This window comes from Drosophila persimilis, unplaced genomic scaffold (genome assembly GCF_003286085.1).
Source record: "Drosophila persimilis strain 14011-0111.01,24,50 unplaced genomic scaffold, DperRS2 tig00000676-arrow-arrow-pilon, whole genome shotgun sequence".
Classification (NCBI taxonomy): domain Eukaryota; kingdom Metazoa; phylum Arthropoda; class Insecta; order Diptera; family Drosophilidae; genus Drosophila; species Drosophila persimilis.
In genome coordinates this window covers 1838755-1856398 of record NW_020825332.1, presented here as the reverse complement: position 1 = coordinate 1856398, position 17644 = coordinate 1838755, and the positions used below count along the sequence as shown (strand labels likewise).

General features: G+C 49.3%; 2 protein-coding genes across 2 annotated transcripts in view; both read right to left on the bottom strand.

The window, feature by feature from the left end:
• LOC6599687 overlaps window positions 1-2618 on the bottom strand; it is a 36507-nt gene extending 33889 nt beyond the window's left edge. The window contains exons 1-3 of the mRNA XM_026991608.1: window positions 2403-2618; window positions 1884-2201; window positions 308-1733 (exon numbers count right to left, since the gene is read on the bottom strand). Coding sequence (XP_026847409.1) covers window positions 308-1733; window positions 1884-2201; window positions 2403-2618 — 1960 coding nt within the window. The remainder of the gene's footprint in view (window positions 1-307; window positions 1734-1883; window positions 2202-2402) is intronic.
• Window positions 2619-11127: 8509 nt separating this feature from the next.
• Window positions 11128-11535, bottom strand: LOC113566346. Its single transcript, XM_026991607.1, has one exon. The coding sequence runs from the start codon at window positions 11533-11535 to the stop codon at window positions 11128-11130; it is 408 nt and encodes a 135-aa protein (XP_026847408.1).
• Between the last annotated feature and the right edge of the window lie 6109 nt (window positions 11536-17644).

Here is a 17644-nt window from a genome sequence, read left to right as displayed (position 1 = left end):
TAGTTGTTGCTGGGAGAATGTGGCAAAAGAATAGACCTGGACATGTGGCATGTGGCATTTGGCATGCCCTCTTTGGGGGGCAGGGGGTTCGGTTTCCCTTTCGAATGTCCGTGTGGCACTTGGTAAAGGAAAAACTGCTTACTTCGCACATTCATTCTTCTACCCTTTTTGCCGTCATAATTAAAAGCCAACAAAAGTCCATGGCCAAAAGGGCAAGCGGGCAAACGGGCAAATGGCAACCAGGGGACAGTTTGAATGGTGGTGGTGGTAGAGTGGCAGCTTCTAGCTTCTATGGTCTGGTACTTACCGTCTGGCAAAACGCTGCTGACAGCAGTTGCAGTCACATGCGGGGACCCCATGCCCGAGTGGCATGCCGCTGTTGCTGCTGGATCCTCCTCCGCTGGCAATAATAATTTTGGCAGCATTTCAGTTGCTGGTTCGCTGCTCCTGTCGCTGTTGCTCTTGTCAAATATTTGATGCCCGGACAGCAGCGGCGGCAGCACATCTTCATAATGCAAACTATCCGGCTTAATGTGCAACGCTGTTGCTGTTGCTGCTGTTCCTGCTGCTGCTGTTGCTGTTGCTGTTGCCACTGTCACTGCTGATGGTGCTGCTGCTGCTGTTGCTGTTGGTTCAGCGGAAGTTGTAAAGTTATGCTCATCATCAACGTCAGCCGCAAATGTCTCCTGCTGTGCCGCCGCCGCTGCTGCTGCTGCTGCTGCTGCTCTCCCTACTGCCGCTGTCGCCGCCGCTGCTGCTGCTGTTGCATTTCTCTTGCGATTGTAGTACTCATAGTTTGTCCTGGTTGTTGTTGCTTCGTCAGCAGCAGATCCCGCCCCAGTGGCTGGGCCAACAAAGGCATTGCTGGCATTGCTGGCATTGCTGGCATCGCTGCTGTCATCAGTTGTCGCCGCCGTATCCGTTGTCGTGGCTATGATTTTATCCTCGACCATAAATTGCACTTTTTTGCGTGAACTCGATGTGGATGTTGGCGTCATCGTCGCACCATTCGCTCCTGGTGTGCCACTGGACGTGGGTGTGGGTGTAGGTGTTGATGTTGCCATCGCCATCGCCATCGCTGTTGCTGTTGCAGCTGTGGCCGTGGGCGTGGCAGCTGTCGCCTTCGTTGGCGTCGGAATGTAGAACTGTGACTTGCCCGAAGGCGTCAGCACTGGCGCCACTCCACCGTCGGGCAGGAGGACGGCGGGAGGCGGCGGAGACTGCACTGAAGGCAACTCCAGTGTCGACGGACGGCGCTTCAGTATGGACTTGATGGCCGGCATTGTGGGCGTCACAGTGAGCACTGTAAAGGCCATCGCGGAGCCATCGTTACCATCATCGTTCTCTTCATCATTCTCATCGTCAGTTGGTGTCGCCCTTGAAGGAGTTACAGGCATTATTGCAGCTAAAGGCGCTTCCGGGTGGCTGGCTGCCGTCTCATCAGCTTTTTTATTGCGGGGCGGACGTCGCGGCCCCACCACAGGCGGCGGAGCTGAATGCGCCACCGCTTCCGCCGAAGAGCAGGAGTAGGAGGTGGCGGTGGCGGAGGCGGAGGCGATAATGATCCGCTCATAGCTGTCACTCGAATCGGACGGATCGATTGCTATGGGCTTCTCCTTGCCCAGGCTAATCCTCTGGCCGGCAATGGCCGCCACATTGTTCCCATAGAACTTCTTGCGCTTCCCCTTCTCCCGCTGCTCGCTCCGCTGGCGCTCCAGCTCGTCGTCGTTCAGCTGGGCGTCGGCCACATCGAAGTCATCCGCATAGACGGACTTGGCCGACTGGTTCTTCTTCTGCTGCTGCTGCAGCTGCTGGCTCTGCTGCTGGTTCTGCTGCTGGTTCTGCTTCCCATTTTCAATTGAGATCAGGTCGTAGGGATTGACGTTGCAGCGAAGGATGGAGCGGCGACTGCTGCCGGCGCTGGAGGCTCTCCCTTGGAGACCGCTGCTCTGAAGCAGTGCATCGTTGTCCTCCATTAGCCAGCAGTCGGCGGGTTCTGGTGCCGCAGAGGTTGCTGCTGTTGCTGCCTTTACCGGGGGCAGCGGTGCCCTGGTCCGGGTGCGACCCCTCGTTGTGGACACCGTGGCCGTTTCGCGGCTACGTGACTTTCCCTCCTTGCTGGGGGAGTCCTTGCTGGTGACACTGGCACTCGGCTCCGGCGATAGGAGTCGCGTGCGTCGCATCAGGTCGTAGGGATCCTTCTGTGGATCCAGAATGGAGGGACGTGATTTCTTTGTGGCACTAACCACACGCATTGTGGCAGCCATGGGGCGGCTGCCCCTGCCGTTGACGTTGCAGCTGCTGCTGCTGCTGCTGACAGCTGGCAGTCTGACAGTGCCCCCGCCAGTGCCGCCCCCGATGGTGGCAAGCGGCAGGCGCGAACCTTTGCACTTCTTGCATACGCTCGCCTTCTTCACGTCACGTTTCGTGCCATTCAGATACTCGGCGCACGAACAGATCACCACTGCCAGGGCCCCCCTCAGGGGCGAGTCGCCGCCCCCGTCCGTGGCAAAGATGGCCGCCGCATGGGGATGCTGGTGATGGTGATGGTAGCCGTAGGAGGGCCGCGCCGGTATGCCCCGTACAGTGCCATAGATCCAGGGCTCGGCGTACTTCATGGAGCGCGACAGGGCGCTGGGCAGGAACTCGGCGGCAACGGGCGGCGGCAGCTGGTAGGCGGCCAAGTGGTGTACATGGTGTCCATGGTGCTGTTGCATCTGTTGTTGCTGCTGTTGCATCTGTTGTTGTTGCTGCTGCTGCTGGTGCTGCTGGTGCTGCATATGCAGCTGCAGCTGCTGCATGGCCTGCATACCGCTGACGGTGCCTAGAGAGGCGTCTCCTCCACTGTGGCTACTGCCGAGTGTCTTGAGCCGTTGACCCCACGATTTCTTGGTTTTGTCATACATGAGCTAAGGGTCCAAGAGAGAGAGAGAGGGAGGGGTTAAGGGATCTTCTTCATATTCAAATTTCAGCTCTCTTACCTCTCAGTGGTTGTGGCTTGTCTCGTTCCTGCTGCCGTTGCGCACATAATATCCAATTTAAATTAATGCCTTTGATGCACTTTGACCCTTACTGCTTCCTCTAAGCCTGCTGCCCGCTCTGTTGGTCCTTTGTTTCTCTGTGGAACAAAAAAAAAAAAAAAAACGAAAGATAAAACAGCAGAAATTATTAAAGCGCAACCGTCCAGCGGGAAATCCGTTTAGAAAAGTTTTATTATTGAAAAAGTTCAAAATGCGATTATGTGTGTGGGGCAAAGGGGTGTATGTGTATGTGTGTGTGTGGGGGGGGGAGGGTTGGGGATTCACTTTCATCAGTGGAGGAGCGGGGAGCAGCTGCTGGCAAAAAGAGTTGATGGAAGAGTTCCGGATTAAACCCCATGAAGCCCCATAGAAAATTGATTAAAATTTGGTTCTTATTTCTGCATGTTTTTCTTAATTAAATAATCTCGGCTTCACTTTAGATAATTGCCAGGCTTCGTCCTACCCACTTTTAGCCCCAAAATTAATTGCTCTCCTCCCTCTCTCCACTCTTTCTGGGTTTTCCCAGTGAAAATCTCAATCAGCAGACATAATTCAAGCATTCTTTGGGTCCAATCAAAAAAGAATATAAACACCGCATTCATGGTCTCCCCCTCTCGCTCCCCCTCTCTCTCTGTGTCGTTCTCCTGCTGGCTTTCACTAGAGGAGAGAATGGAGTGGATTGGAGAGACTGGTGGCCAGCAGCAACACCTACACTACACTCTATGCTCCTCCACTGACAGGCAAAAGCGTTCGTTCGCTCCTTCCTTCGTTCGTTTTCATTTCGCCAGTGAATTTGTTGTCATCATCTCGTGACCACTTTTCACAATCAACGGCTCACGGCTCTCGGCTCTCGGCTCTCGAACGGGCGCTCTTGCGTGTGGCAATTGTTGTTGTTGCAACTTTCGAGAGAGCGGCCATGGCTTGACGTTGCGGATATTAATCAAAATGCAGTGCGGTGCAGCATGCTCCCACGCGGCCAAAAAAAAGAGCTAAAAACGAGACCCAGCGCCAGCTTCCCGTTGGCCAGAGGTGTTGGCATACTTTGGACTTGGCTTAGCCTTGGCAGCACCGAGAGTTTTCCTTTTGCATTGCCTTTTGTTGCTGTTGATGTAGTTTTCTTGAGGTGCTGCTGCTGCTGGCGCTGCTGTTGCTGTTGCTGCCCCCGTTGAAAAATGTTGATAAATGTTGACAATTTTTCCGGCAACCACTCGTGATAAATCTAATTTTTCTCTTTCTGAAGCTCTCAAACTCTGGAGGTTTCTGGGTTCTGGTTCCAAGGGTCGCTCGTCTGTGGTCTGTCGTCTCTACTGCCTGCCGCCTGCCGCCTGCCCGCCTGCCCGCCTGGACCCCATTTTGTCTTGCGTTCTTTCTCCAGTTAGTTGCATTGTTGTCACCTTTCAGTTGTTGCTGTTGCCACCTTCAGTTTTTCTTGTTGCAAGTTGCCACTCCCACCCGCTTATTGTTGCTGTTGTGACTGTTGCTCTCTTGCAGTTTTGATTACAGCTCCTTGTCTCTCTCGCACTCCCTCTGCCACTCCTTGCTGGGGCTGTTGCCTTTTGTGTAGGTGTGAAGTAAAATTAAAAACGTGTCATTTTTTGCTTTATCGCCCTGACGCGGTGGCGCCCCAGCAGCAGCCCATAGCCCTGCAACAACAACAACAACAGAGAGAAAAGGAGTTGGGCAGTGAAATTTAAGCCAGTTTTGTCGCTCTGCTGTTGGCCTGACTGATATGGTGGCTGGTAGATTGTTTGCAACAGCAAAAGGTCCTTTCTTCAGACTTCAGGTTTCACTGGTTTTTACATTTCTCAAACGCAGAGTGGGTCCCCGTCCCCTTTGCCGACTGATGGATGGAATGTGGCCATATCCTTGCGGAAAGTTCAATCAATCTGGTAACCCGAGGATTAAATTATCAGTTTATGCAGCACATTCAGTGGCTCAAACAATATTTCAAGCCTTTTACTTTATTCCAACACACAAAAATTCAATTATATTTTGTGTGGTATTTTTTGTTGTATTTTGTGGATACATTTTCTTTGATAATTATTCAATTTTCTTTGTTTTACTTGAGGGAAAGTTTTCATTCTTGTTTCAGTGCCACCTCCACTTGGGAGCATCTATTATTACTCTTATTTGGGGGGCATTTCAGCTCTCATTCGAGCCATCTTCTGGCCATCTTTGGGCTTTTATTTAAGTAAATATTTCAGTGTTATTCGAGCCATCTTTTCGTCATATATTTCGTCTTACTGCAGCCTAAATATACCTTTTATTTAAACCATCTTTTACCCCTAACTAAAGCCACCTTTTTGGGTCTTATGTGAGGCATAGTTTAATCACACTTCAGACATCTTTTTGGCCCTCCTTTTATTCCTATTTGAGGCATCTTTGTACTAATTTTGAGAGCCATCTTTTTACACTTTTCTGGGCCATCTTTTAGCTCTTATTTGAGGCATCGTTTTGCTCCTATTTGAGCCATCTTTTTGCTCATATTTGAGCCATCTTTTTGCTCATATTTGAGGCATCTTTTGCTCCTATTTGAGCCATCATTTTACTCTTATTTGAGTAATCCCTTAACTCCAATTCGAGCCACCTTTTAATTCCCATTCGAGCCTTCTTTTAATTCCTATTTGAGCCGTATTTTGTAGGCAAATCTGGACTCCCTTTTGAGCCTACTTTTCCCTCTTTTTGGGACATGTGTTGACACTTTTTTTGAACGCACTTCTGGCCACTTGGCCGAGCTATCGTTGACGTCTGGTTCGAGCCATCCTGCAGTTGACTGGCCACTTGTCTTCCCTGTCAATTCATTATTCACTTGCTTCCACAATCAACAATCAACAATCAACAATCAAATCCAATATGCAAAAATCAAATTGGGGCATTTGCATTTAAGCGGATTTAAACTGTAATTAAGCATCCCTCCCCCCCTCTGCCCCTGCCCCTGCCCCTGCCCCACTGTCTTTGTCTCTGTTCGGTTTTCCTGGCTCAAGTTTAATCCGTTTTCTTTCTAGCTTCATAATTTTTCACGCTCAATTGGCCGCAACTCCAGGAGAGAGTTCCCGTTCCCCCCTCCCCCTCCCCCTCTCCCACTCCCCCCTTCGATTTCCCTCTGTCTCTGTGCTTTTTTTCGCCGCATTTGCTCCAAATGCAATTTGTCATTATAAATTTACGTCAGTTTAAGCAAAGGCTAAGGCACAGAGCAGAGCATTCTATGAGGGGGGGAGGGGGGCAGGGGGAAGACAGCAGGACACCGAAAGGGAAGAACTTGCACAAAAGTTTCCACAGAGAGAAATCGCAGGAAAAAAAAAGTAAGAACGGGGAGGGGGAGGGGGAGGGGGTGGGTTCTCTGGTGGGAAAACTACTGCATTTTTCAATATATTTTCAAGTTGACTCTCTCGCGCTCTCTCTCACCCTCTCTCTTGCCCGCTCTCTCTCTTTCGTTGCACAAAAGTTCTTCCGTTTCTTCCGTTTCGCCATTTCCCATTTTTGTTATTGTCTTGGCCCTATTTGGGGCAGTTGCACAGCCACCCACAGGAAACTTGCAACCGCCACAGATTGATGGCCATATGAAAAAGTAGTTAACGCCAAATCGAAATCCAAGCTGAAGTTCCACGAGAGCTAATTAAGTGGCCGAGGGTTAAAGTTTAATATAAATTCAAGCAATCATTTGCCAATTTACAGCCAAACATTTAAAACGCAATTACAGAGGGAACGCGGAGGGACGGTGGGGGAGGGGGCACTGGCAGTGAGTCAAAGGCTGGGATCAAATGGTGATACAAAGAGGTAACAGTTGCCGCACTGTGGCACAAAGACTGCAGACGATGCCACTGTCCACTGGCACACAAAAGCAGAACAAGAATCTTCTCCTGCTCCTCCTCCTCCTCCTTCTCCTCTGGGAAGCACTTCCATTGATGTCCAGCATATGGCTCTGTGCTCACTGGGATTGAGATCATGCCATAAGCGGCTTAGCGGCCAGCAGGTCTCCACAGACCATCCGCAGTTCGTGCAACTCCTCTCAGGTGTAACTCCGCTCCACTCCACTCCACTCCGCTCCCCTCCCCTCCACTCCGCTGTGCAGCTTCAAATTAACAATTTCATTTAGCTGTTTGCCTGCAACTTAATTTATTCAACTGATGACGTCGGCGCCGCTCCAGTCAGGAGCAAAAAACAACACAAAAAAAATAATGAAGAAAAATTGACCAAGAAAATGAGAGAGAGACAGAGAGAGCAGCAGCAGACGACGACATAATCACCGCTTTGAAGCGCCAAATTTACGCGTTCGCCAACGCCCGACTAAGCGCGGCTCAAGCTGAGAAATAGAGAATATATATAGAGAATGCACGGGGGGGGGGGAAAGTATTTTAGAGTAGGAGATGCTGCAGAAGGAAACACTGAGAGAAATATCTCAGAGGTAAGGATTCTCTTCGATTATCATCCTCAAGGTCCAAGGAGGAGGAGTACCTCCACCCCTCTCTCCTCTCGCCAGCCCATATGGGGTCTACCTTTTAAACAAGAATTATTGATTGCCTTAGCCCGAAATCTGCCCTAAAAATCTCTCTAAATCTCATTTGTTTCAGTGTATAAGCCCAGACATCCCAGCACACGGCAAGCGTTGTAGTGGAAACAGCCCAAGCAGGAGGAAGAGCAGCCCCAGTCTCAGTCTCAGTCCCAGTCTCCCTCTCCATCTCCATCTCAGGCAGGAGGAGCAGCCAGAGGAGTGACAGGAGGCAGTGTTGCAGCAGCAGCAGGAATACTCGTTGCATCATCAGCTGCTCTAAGTCCTCGCTGACGGCGACGTGTGCAACTTTGACGCTTCCTGCACTGCTGCTGCTGCCGCCGCCTCTGTCTGCAGCAACCAAAAAGGGACACCAAAGGAGGAGCCTCAGGGCATTCCACAGGAAGACCCAAGGAGACGAAGATGAAGTGCCTGACTGCTGACTGGCAGACACGAGACGAGACACAAGACGAGAGACGGAAGAGACGGTAGAGACGGCGGAGACGGGAGGGACGGAAGATGGGAGACTCCACTCTAGCCGGCACTCTATTTATATTGAATTAAATTTATTGAAAAACCTAATGAGGTTTTTTTCTTTCTTCTACCCCTGCGGCTCCTCCCCCTGCGGCTCCTCTCCCTGCTGTTGCTGCTGCCACTCCCTCCCTGCTGTTGCTGCTGCTGCTGCCACTCCCCCCCACCCCCGCCTCCTGCTGTTGCCATCAATTGCAGCCTCGTTTCGGCCGCATGGAAAACAGGAAAACAGTCAACGGATTTATGTTTAGACAAATTAATTTATGTGTGGCAGAGACATTCCACAAAATAGTTGAGTAAATTACGGCCGGAATTAATGTGTGGCAACTTGTGGGGGGCATTAAAGTAATTTGCTAAAATTTTCTCCAAGACAGGGTGCAGGGAGGGGAGGGAGAGGGGCAGCAGCTGCTGCTGAGAGATGACAACAAACTAATTGAATTTGCTACTTGGTGAAATGTGAAATGTTAACAAGTTTTGTGTTGCATTTGCGGCTGAAGGCTGCTTGTAGGCAGAAGGAAACTTTTCCCTGCCACAAGCACACGCACACAGTGCCACATGCACATTAAAGTGCAATGACAGTTGCAGGGACACAGGGAGGACGCCTGCAACAGCAGCAGCAGCAGCAGCAGAAGACATTAAATTTGCGCAATTAACCAGACCAGAAGACGTCGACGACTCCGCCTCCTCCTTCGGTGTCTGCGAGTTGCAGTTGCAACTTTGCTAAACTAATTAAAATGCATATTCTTCTCTGGCCCAGCCACACCGTCTCTCAGTCTCTCTGTCTCTCTGTCCCTCTGTCCCTCTGTCTTTTGTCCTTCTCTGTTGCTGCAACATAAATGCGAAAACTTTCGCTTGCTTAGTCGCCAAGTAACCAGGCAACAATGCAACTTGCCGGCAAATGGGATAGGTAAACAAATGGGGGGCGACTCCAGCCCCAGAAAGCCACATGCACGTCCTGCAACTGCCACACCAGTCAGAGAGTGGGAGAGAGAGGGAGGTGGAGGAGCAGCGCCAGAGAGGGAGACACGTTGATGACAGTTTTGGTCCAGGGTCCCCCTTGCAATTTGTATAACATGCTGGGCAGTTCCTGCCACACTCCCCACTCGCCCTGCCCCCTTCCCCCTGCCCCCTGCCCTTGCCGCTAAACTCCTGATTCCAGTGCTGCTCCAGCTACTGCCTCTGCTTGGCATTTTGTTAAAGCAAAACTTTTTGTAAACTCATTAGGGCAGTTGGCCAAGCAGGCAGCCAAGCGACTCGGCTCTGGTCTAACCAAACACCGGCCAACAACAGCAACAACAGCAACAACAACAAGCAGGGCAGCAACTTTTTGAAAGAAAACAGCCAGCCAGTGACAGGGAGCAGGCAGGCAGGCAGGCAGGCAGGCAGGCAGGCAGGCCCAAGCATCCAGCATCCAGCATCCAGCGTCCTGGACTGGAAACCCCATTCCCCAAGACCAGGATAAACAAAGGGAGAGAGTGGGAGAGAGATTGAGGACCTCCAAGATAAACAGGCGGCAACTTCTTATGCAGGCCCCGGCCCGCCCCCCCGTCACCGTCACCGTCACCGTCCCCGTCTCTGGATTACTGTCGCTTTTCATGCGGCTAAACATGCCCCATGGTGCAGTTGGAATTTTATTTATTGCATTAACTCGAGACGTTGGCTCCCCCTTTCTGGGGTGGGGGGAGGGGCTGCGTGCACGAGTCCTTAGTTCTATCTGCCATAATAAACATAATGAAAATGATGCACATAATGAAGCTCACTAATCGACTCGACAAGTCGTCCATGTCGTCGTCGTCTGAGAGGCTGCCCAATGTGGCAGCTGCCGCTGCTGTTGTCCTTGAAGGACATTCACATATAAATTTGCATGCAGCAGGAAGTCTGAACGATTAAATGTCGATGCATATATGTACGTAAATAAATCAATTTTATAGAAAATTAACATATGGCTTTCACTCTCTCTCTCCCTCTCTCTGTCTCTCTCTGGTGCACTCCTTTTGGCAAGAAAATTGATTGTGTGGAAAATTTAATGCGTGTATGTTGGACATTTTTCATAGCATACTTTTGAGCGTTGGCAAATTGCAACCACCCACACACACAGGCACGCACGCACACACACTCACATATATACATGTATATACAACACAAATACATATACATTTTAATTGTTAACACTCACACATGCACTTTGACGGCGCGCCCGCCTGAGGTTTTTGTTTGAACATCGCACAACTCATTTCAATAATAAAATTGACTTACTGGCCCGCATTATGTGCGCCATTTATTTATTATGGCCGAAAAGGGGGCCGGCCAAGGGGAATGGTGGAAACTCCATTTATTAATATTATTTTGAGTGAAAATAATTATGTTCGGTGTTAAGTTAAGTGTAAAGCACTTTGGGCAAAATGATTTTCCAATTAAACGGACGCTGCCACCGATGCTGCCACCGCCGCTGCCGTCGCTGGGACGATCGATCGTTCAATCGAACCGAAATGAACCCAAAAACCGAGGCGACTCTCAATGTCTGGGTCTGGGCCTGGCATCCATCCATTTGTCTAACAAAATCGATGACAAGTTCAAAGTCCTCTTCAAAAGGAAAGCACACACACACACACACACACACACACACACGCACAGCAATTAATTTCTAATGAATTTGCGGTCAAAGGAAGGGACACGTAATGGAGCAGGAGCCAAAAGATGATTTGTCCTGACACATGTCAAGGCGCTACAAACACACAGAACTCAATTAGTTGATGCCACAAATTGCCCTCAGACGATAGTTGGATTTTGGCTTTGCCCCCCCCCCCCCCCAACCCCCTCCCCGTCCCTCTCCTTTTGTCTCTTCGACAAAATATGACAGCGTCTCCATTTAGTTGTAGATTTATTGGAATGTTTTTTGTTAATCTTAAAATAATTAAACAACTAATGAGATTTAAATATAGATTAATGCAGTGCCCGCCACTTAAGCTATGTTTTGACAGGTCATGACCCTGTTCTGTGACCAAGGGAATGATCCTCCTCCTTCCTGAAAGGGAGCCCCTCTCAAGTCGTAGCCAGGGCTGCTCTTTCCGCTGATCCTGCTCCTCCTCACAGCTCTGTGCTCTCCATCTGTGGATTGGCGTTCTTAATGCCCAGAAACTGCAGCTTGCGCAGGCGACGGATCTGATGCTTGAGCTTGTGCCGGAACACAATCTGATTGTTGACCGTCTTCAGCTCGTCCACGGTGCAGGCCTTCAGGTTGCGCACCGTCTTGGCCAGCAGGGTGTCCGTGATGCAGTACTTGGCCTTGGACAGGCGCATGTACTCCACGTTGCGGCGCGCCAGCTGCTGCCGATACAGATACAGATGGTAGCCCACGTTCGGGGGCTGTTGCTGGTACTGATGGCGATGCTGCAGCTGGTGCTCCACCTGCGGCTGCTTGGAGTGCTTCTGTTGGGGCAGCGTGGACGTCTCCATGGTGCTGTCCTCGTTGATGAGTTTCTGGTAGCGTGGCATCTTCGATTTGGTCGATTTTTGGTTTGTGGCTTGCTCCTTTTGGTTTGCTGCTGTTGCAATGTCACTGCTTCAACGCTCTCGGTTCGTTTGATGCCCTTTCCAGCACTGCCTCTGCTTTTTATACCACTCAGCAGCCTCAAGATCTACCTGCCACACCCACCCACACATCCCTAATGTTTTTTCGTGCATCAGCACGGTGGGCGGTGCTCTACCTGTGGGGCTACCTGTGGCACTTTTGACTTATGCCCTGTCCAGGACACTGTCCTGCAATGTCCTGCCCTGCTGGCCGCAATAAAAAACATTCATTCTTAATCTGCCGACCGGACCATAAACTTTTCATATTTTGCAAACATTTTCATTCTTAATCCGTTGCACTAATCCGCCCACGCGGCCACTAAAATCATTTGCCAAATGCACCGAAAATGCAACAAAAAATACACTACACTCCCGTCGACGAGTGCTCCTGTTCTCTGCTCCTGTTCTCTCCTGTATAAAAAGATTAAAAGACATTAAACAACGTAATTTCCCACAGCAGCTGGACATATGCTCGACTGCTGGACGAGGACATGCACAATCCTGAGGCACTGTGCCACAGCCAAAGGGTGAACGGGAGAGGGGAGGAGGGCGGATTAGGCCAGTCGAAGAGCAGCTGCCGTTTCCTTCCACGATTCATTAATGATCTCCCGAAAGGCGACCACAGGACCACTGCTCTCCGGCGGTCTTCCTTGCAAACGCAATCTTTCGGCATTCCATAATAATAAAATTCTTCGTTTTTTTGTTGCAAACTTAATCCCCCTAATCCTCTACTGATACTTATACTTTTTTTTTTTTTCCTCCAGTTAATCTCCAACTTTCAGTCTCTGATGGCTGGTTTTTTTTTTTTTTTAGCCGTAAAATGACTTTCATAACTGCCCCCGGAGAAAAGTGCATTTTCTCTGGGCTGGGAAAAAGGCAGGGGGGGGGGGGGGGGGGGGGGGGTAAAAGTGTCGCTGGGCAGATTTCAGTGTCGTAAGTTTTTCTTGGCCTTCTTTTGCATAAGCCAGCCATCATGTCAGATTCCTGATCAAATAAAACAAAGTTCAAGCCACTTTTTGCTCGGGTTAAAATAAATACCAGGAGGCCAGAAGAGAGCAGAAATAAAAGCAATCAAAGAGAGAGAGAGAGAGACAGAGACAGAGAGAGGGAAAGAGGGAGGGCAAGTGGAAGGCGAAGAAAGTGATAGACCTCTTGGCAAAAATTATGGCAAACTTTTCCTTTTATTTTGTGTTTTTTTTTTATTTATTTTTTAAAAAACGTAACGAGACGCAACGAAACTTTTTCTCAAGTTGAATGTTGAAATAAGCAATTTTCGCGTTGAAACTATAGAACACAAATACACACACACACAGACAGACAGATAGACAGTGTGAAGAGGGGTCGGTCTCGTCGCCGAGTGAGGCATAAGGCAAAAAAAAATAAAAAAATAAAAAAAGATTGAAAAGTAATTGCATTCAAGAGCTTGTTGTAGTTAAAAATTTATGGCCATAGTGCACAAGAATCTAGTCGAGAAAAGGGGACAAAAAAGGGGTGCGGGGTGGGGGGTGGGGGGGGGCCGAACAATGACAAGAAGGGCAAGAGCCTCGCAGCGCCAATGGAGAAGAGAGCGAATAAAAAAATGATGATGCTGCCTGCTGCCTGCTGCTGAGAAAATATTGAAAATGTAATCCCAACTGCTGTTGTCGGTCTCCGCTACATCCATTCCCCCCTCCACCTCCCCCCTCCCCGCACAACTCTACGCCACTCCGCTCCTGTTCAGGGAAGCCCAGGGTGTGGGTCCACGTTCCATTCGATGGTAATTGCAAAAACCGGGAGCTGCAGCTCCAGCTCCAGCTCCAGCTCCAGCTCTGGCTACGGCTCCACTCTTCTTCATTGCTCGAAATAAAAGTAAGTTAAATTGAAAATGAAATGCAATCAGAGCTTGAGCTCTTTGGCTCTATTCCGGTATCTGTTAGATGGGTTGCTGCCATAGCATTTGTATCTGTATCTGTATCTGTATCTATATATCTTCAATTGCAACGGCAACGGCAACGCCTGCTGGTTGCTGGCTGCTGGCTGCTGCTACCTTCATTTGCATTTCGCATTTGCATTATTAACGAAAGGTGTGAACATTTTAGCCATGTAATTGACACAACAAGCTCCCAGAACGGCATCGAGCATCGAGCATCGGGCATTGGGCATCGATTCCCCAGAGATAAGAGAGTGCCTCGTGCCATCCCTCGTCCTGGCGTGTCCTGTTTCAACAAAATATGATTGGCAAACACACACACACTCCTCAAATGTACACTTTTTGGCCTTCTCTCGTTTAATGGCTTATTTTCGCAAGGAAATTTTGTTTGAAAATCTTCCTTCCGTTTCTATATGCATAGAGAAGCAGCACTTTTGCGAGTAATTGAAACATTTTAAAGGTGTACGTACTCGTACTCGTCCCCCCCCTGCCCCCCCGGTTAAATTGCCATCGAAATTGTGGCATATTCATGAGGCAAATGCTTGTCATTTAGCTGGACATGCCCCAACCCAGAGAGAGCGAGAGAGAGAGATACTAATGCAGCTTTGACACTTATCGCCTAATCAAAATGTCATAAATCTGCACAAGTCCCGGGAAGTTTGATTTGACAGCTTCACTCCCTACCACCGCCGACCGCCGACCGCCGACCACCGACCACCGACCTCCCAGAGCGACGTCGCACCATATCTGAAGCGTTAATTTGCTCGACCAACGGAAGACAAGATAAACCCAGCGAGTGAAGGAGGCCTTGGGTTGGGGTTTGAGCTTAAGTTTGGGGGATAAATCAAATCAAATGACAATTAAAGTGACATTCAAAGTCCAAGGGGAATGCTTTAAAATGCCAGGCACGAAATTCACAGAAGGGAAAAATGCATTCAAAAAGGGGCAACGCAGGGGGGGGGGGGAGGCGGACGGAAGGAAGGAAGTGATGCGGATCGGTGCGGTGCGGTGCGGTGCTTGAGCTGTGGCAATTAATTAAGGCAAAACCTCAGCGACATCGCGCTCAAAAGTATGCAACACACGAACCGCAAAGGCAATGAAATATTGCAATCACTAAGAGAATGAAAAGCCAGAGGAAGACAGCGTCAGAGAGACAGAGAAAGAGAGAGAGGGAGAGATTGCAGTTGGAGCTGATTCTTTGGTTGTTTTTTTTTTTGTTTGGGGGGGGTGGGGGGTGCTTCCGTTTCCGCTTCTGTCCCTCACTCACTCTCCCGTTCGCTTTGGCATCTCGGTTGACTGGTTGACGCCCGCTTGCCAAAATTAGTTTCTGTGTCAAAAGTTTGAAATGAGCAAGCTCTCCTCTCGCCAGCCAGCCAGCCATCCAGCGAGCCAAAAGAAAAACTACTCCAAGAGCAGAGCTCCACAGAAAGTGTCAGAAAGACAGAGCGAGAGAGAGAGAGAGAGAGAGAGAGCGAGCGAGAGCGCACGGAAAGAGGACAAAGTTTGGCTCGGGCGCTGATGTAGTTAAGAATTGGCAGCAAATGCTGCTTAATTTCAAAAGAAACTTTACGTATTTGTCATGCGGCGCACATTCATTGCGGTGTTCATTTGAGCGCTCATTCAGCCACCAGGAACCAGGAACCAGGAGCCAGGGAGTGGAGTCGAGTCGAGTCGAAGTCAGAGTCGCCACAGAACCGCGGAAGCCAACGACGTTGACAAACGTTGCCTTGGTCACTTTTTGGCCAACAACAAAGAGATGGCAAAGGAAAATGGTGGTGGTGGTGCGGCTGATGCTGATTCCGAGATGCTACTGCATTCGAGTGGCACTCGTTTAATAATTCATCAGAATATCACTATCTCGCTACGGGAATGCCCGGCCTCAGGAATGTTGATGGTGGGCTCTCTCTCTGTGTGGGATTGGCGTTAATTTGCGGTCGCTGTGTAGTAACCGCACTTCGGCCACCTCTTTCACACTCTTCTTCTCTGTCTTGGCCACTTGTGCGTCTCATTTCCTGTGGCCGACTGCCATTTGACTTGCAGTTTCCGTTTCCGTTTCAATGACGCTTTGATTGGCCTTGCGGTATCCGCTCCACTGTGACCCCTAACCCCTGCCCCGTCCCGTCCCGCACCGCCCTGCCCAACGCCATAGAGTTGCCTATTAAACGATAATTATTATGTGGCCAGAGAAGCCACTTCTTCGCTGACCGCATCGCAAACTTTGGCGGTTCTGCCACACTCAAACGAATCTTTTCCTCATCATAAGAGAGGCACTGCACTGCACTGCCATGGTTACCGCGCCGACTGTTAATGACTCAACTTTGACTCTCAAGACTTGAGAAATTAAAGTGGTATTGATTACATTTTTACATAGTTTCTTTAAGAGATTTCAAGTCAATGAAGTGATGGGCCGGCATATTATTTTTAAATGCCATTGAACTAGTTCTCTTACTCCGCTTTGACTCTTTTTAGCGGAAGATATAAAATATTTTATGCAAATTACACAACTATTTAATGGCCGACCACTAAATCTTAAGAGACCAAACTGATTAAATCAGTGCCAAAACAATGAAAATACGTGATTTATTCGTCTCTACTTTAGATTGGTAGGGGGGGGGGGGCATACGAAAACAGGCCATAAAACCCGACAATTCTTAATCGGATCTTAGTTTCGGTACAAGAGATTCTGCGAATCATATTTATTTTTCGCTGAAATTCATCCAATATGTGGTTTTAATGGGATTTTGAATGCTTAGCAAACCATTTCCAAGCCCTCAATCCTTCAATCCGTCTGCCCTTGTGAAATTTGTAATCTACTTTATGCTCAGAGGCTACCGTTCTTCCCCACACACATAATCATGCATGCACAAACGTGTCGAATTTGTATATCAAGCATTCTGTCTTTGTCTTACCTTCTTAATCGCTGACCCTCGCACCTTTTTCGCAGGCAGTTTTTGTTCCCAGATCGATTTGCGCTTGCAGTTTCTGCTCTCTTTCTTGCTTGCAGTTTCCGATCTCTCTCTCTCTCAGCAAATCGTTAAATCTCCCTCTCTCGAGCTTGCAGTTGTTGCTGTACCACCGTTCAACGGCCTGTTACGGTTTTTGCAGTTGCTTTTGCTATCTCTCTTGTTGGTGGTGCTGTTGCCGTTGATTTTATTGCTTTTTTTGGCTGCAAGTAAACATAAATAAATTGTTATCTTATTAGTGCTGTTGAGTGCTCTGTATCTCTGTGTCTGTCTCTTCCCCCCCTCCTGCTCGACTGAAAGTCGATATTTGAATTTTTGGCGTTATTTAGTGAACATTGAAAATGCAATCTTTACATTTAATTTGGCCGCTGAAAGTTGCACGCAATTAAGCAGCAGCCGATGCACATGCCACGCACAACGCCAGCAACAGCAACAACCAGAAATGAATGCCGGCCTCGGTGACCGAAGCGTTACATACCCTTTAAGAGGCATCATTTCTATGGTGGTATTTTAGGAGCCGAAACACAAAAACACAACTTGATGGCTCTGCCCAGAATGCACGTCTCTTGGCTTCGGTTTTTCTCGGTAGGCATTTGCGCAGCTCGCAAGCAGCGCAGGCGAGACCCTGAGCAAAGCTTGAGAGAGTAAATAATGCACGCTCTCAGAGAGCGGCTTGTGCGTAAAGCTAGATGGGAGCTTTAGAGCTGTGAAACCATTGGAGAAAAGTTCTGAAGCCATTTCCTCTCTCGCGTGGCCCACATCTGATCAAAATCATGGTACCCTGTTCATAGGATATCCTAAATACCGACCAAAATGGATTTATTTTATTTCTATTTGCATTTGAATTTGCTTTTGTTGCAGTTGTTGCTTTGCAGATAAACAAACATGATGGCCATGCCGCGAGAGGGGCGCATCTGCTCTGCTCTGCTCTGCTCTGCTCTGCGCTGCGCTGCACTGCACTGCGCTTCGTGCTTATCGGCTCAATTGGGCGGGGAAACGGTAAACTGAGCAGTGCCGGCAGAGGTATGCGAAATCGGTGCGGGGTAGGGGGTAGGGCGACATCGCTTACTTCATTATCAGCGCGCTGCGGGTGCGCGGGTGAAGGGCTCTGGCGGGGGAGGGGGGAGGGAGTGGTTGAAGCGTTGATTTCTTTGGCCAAAAA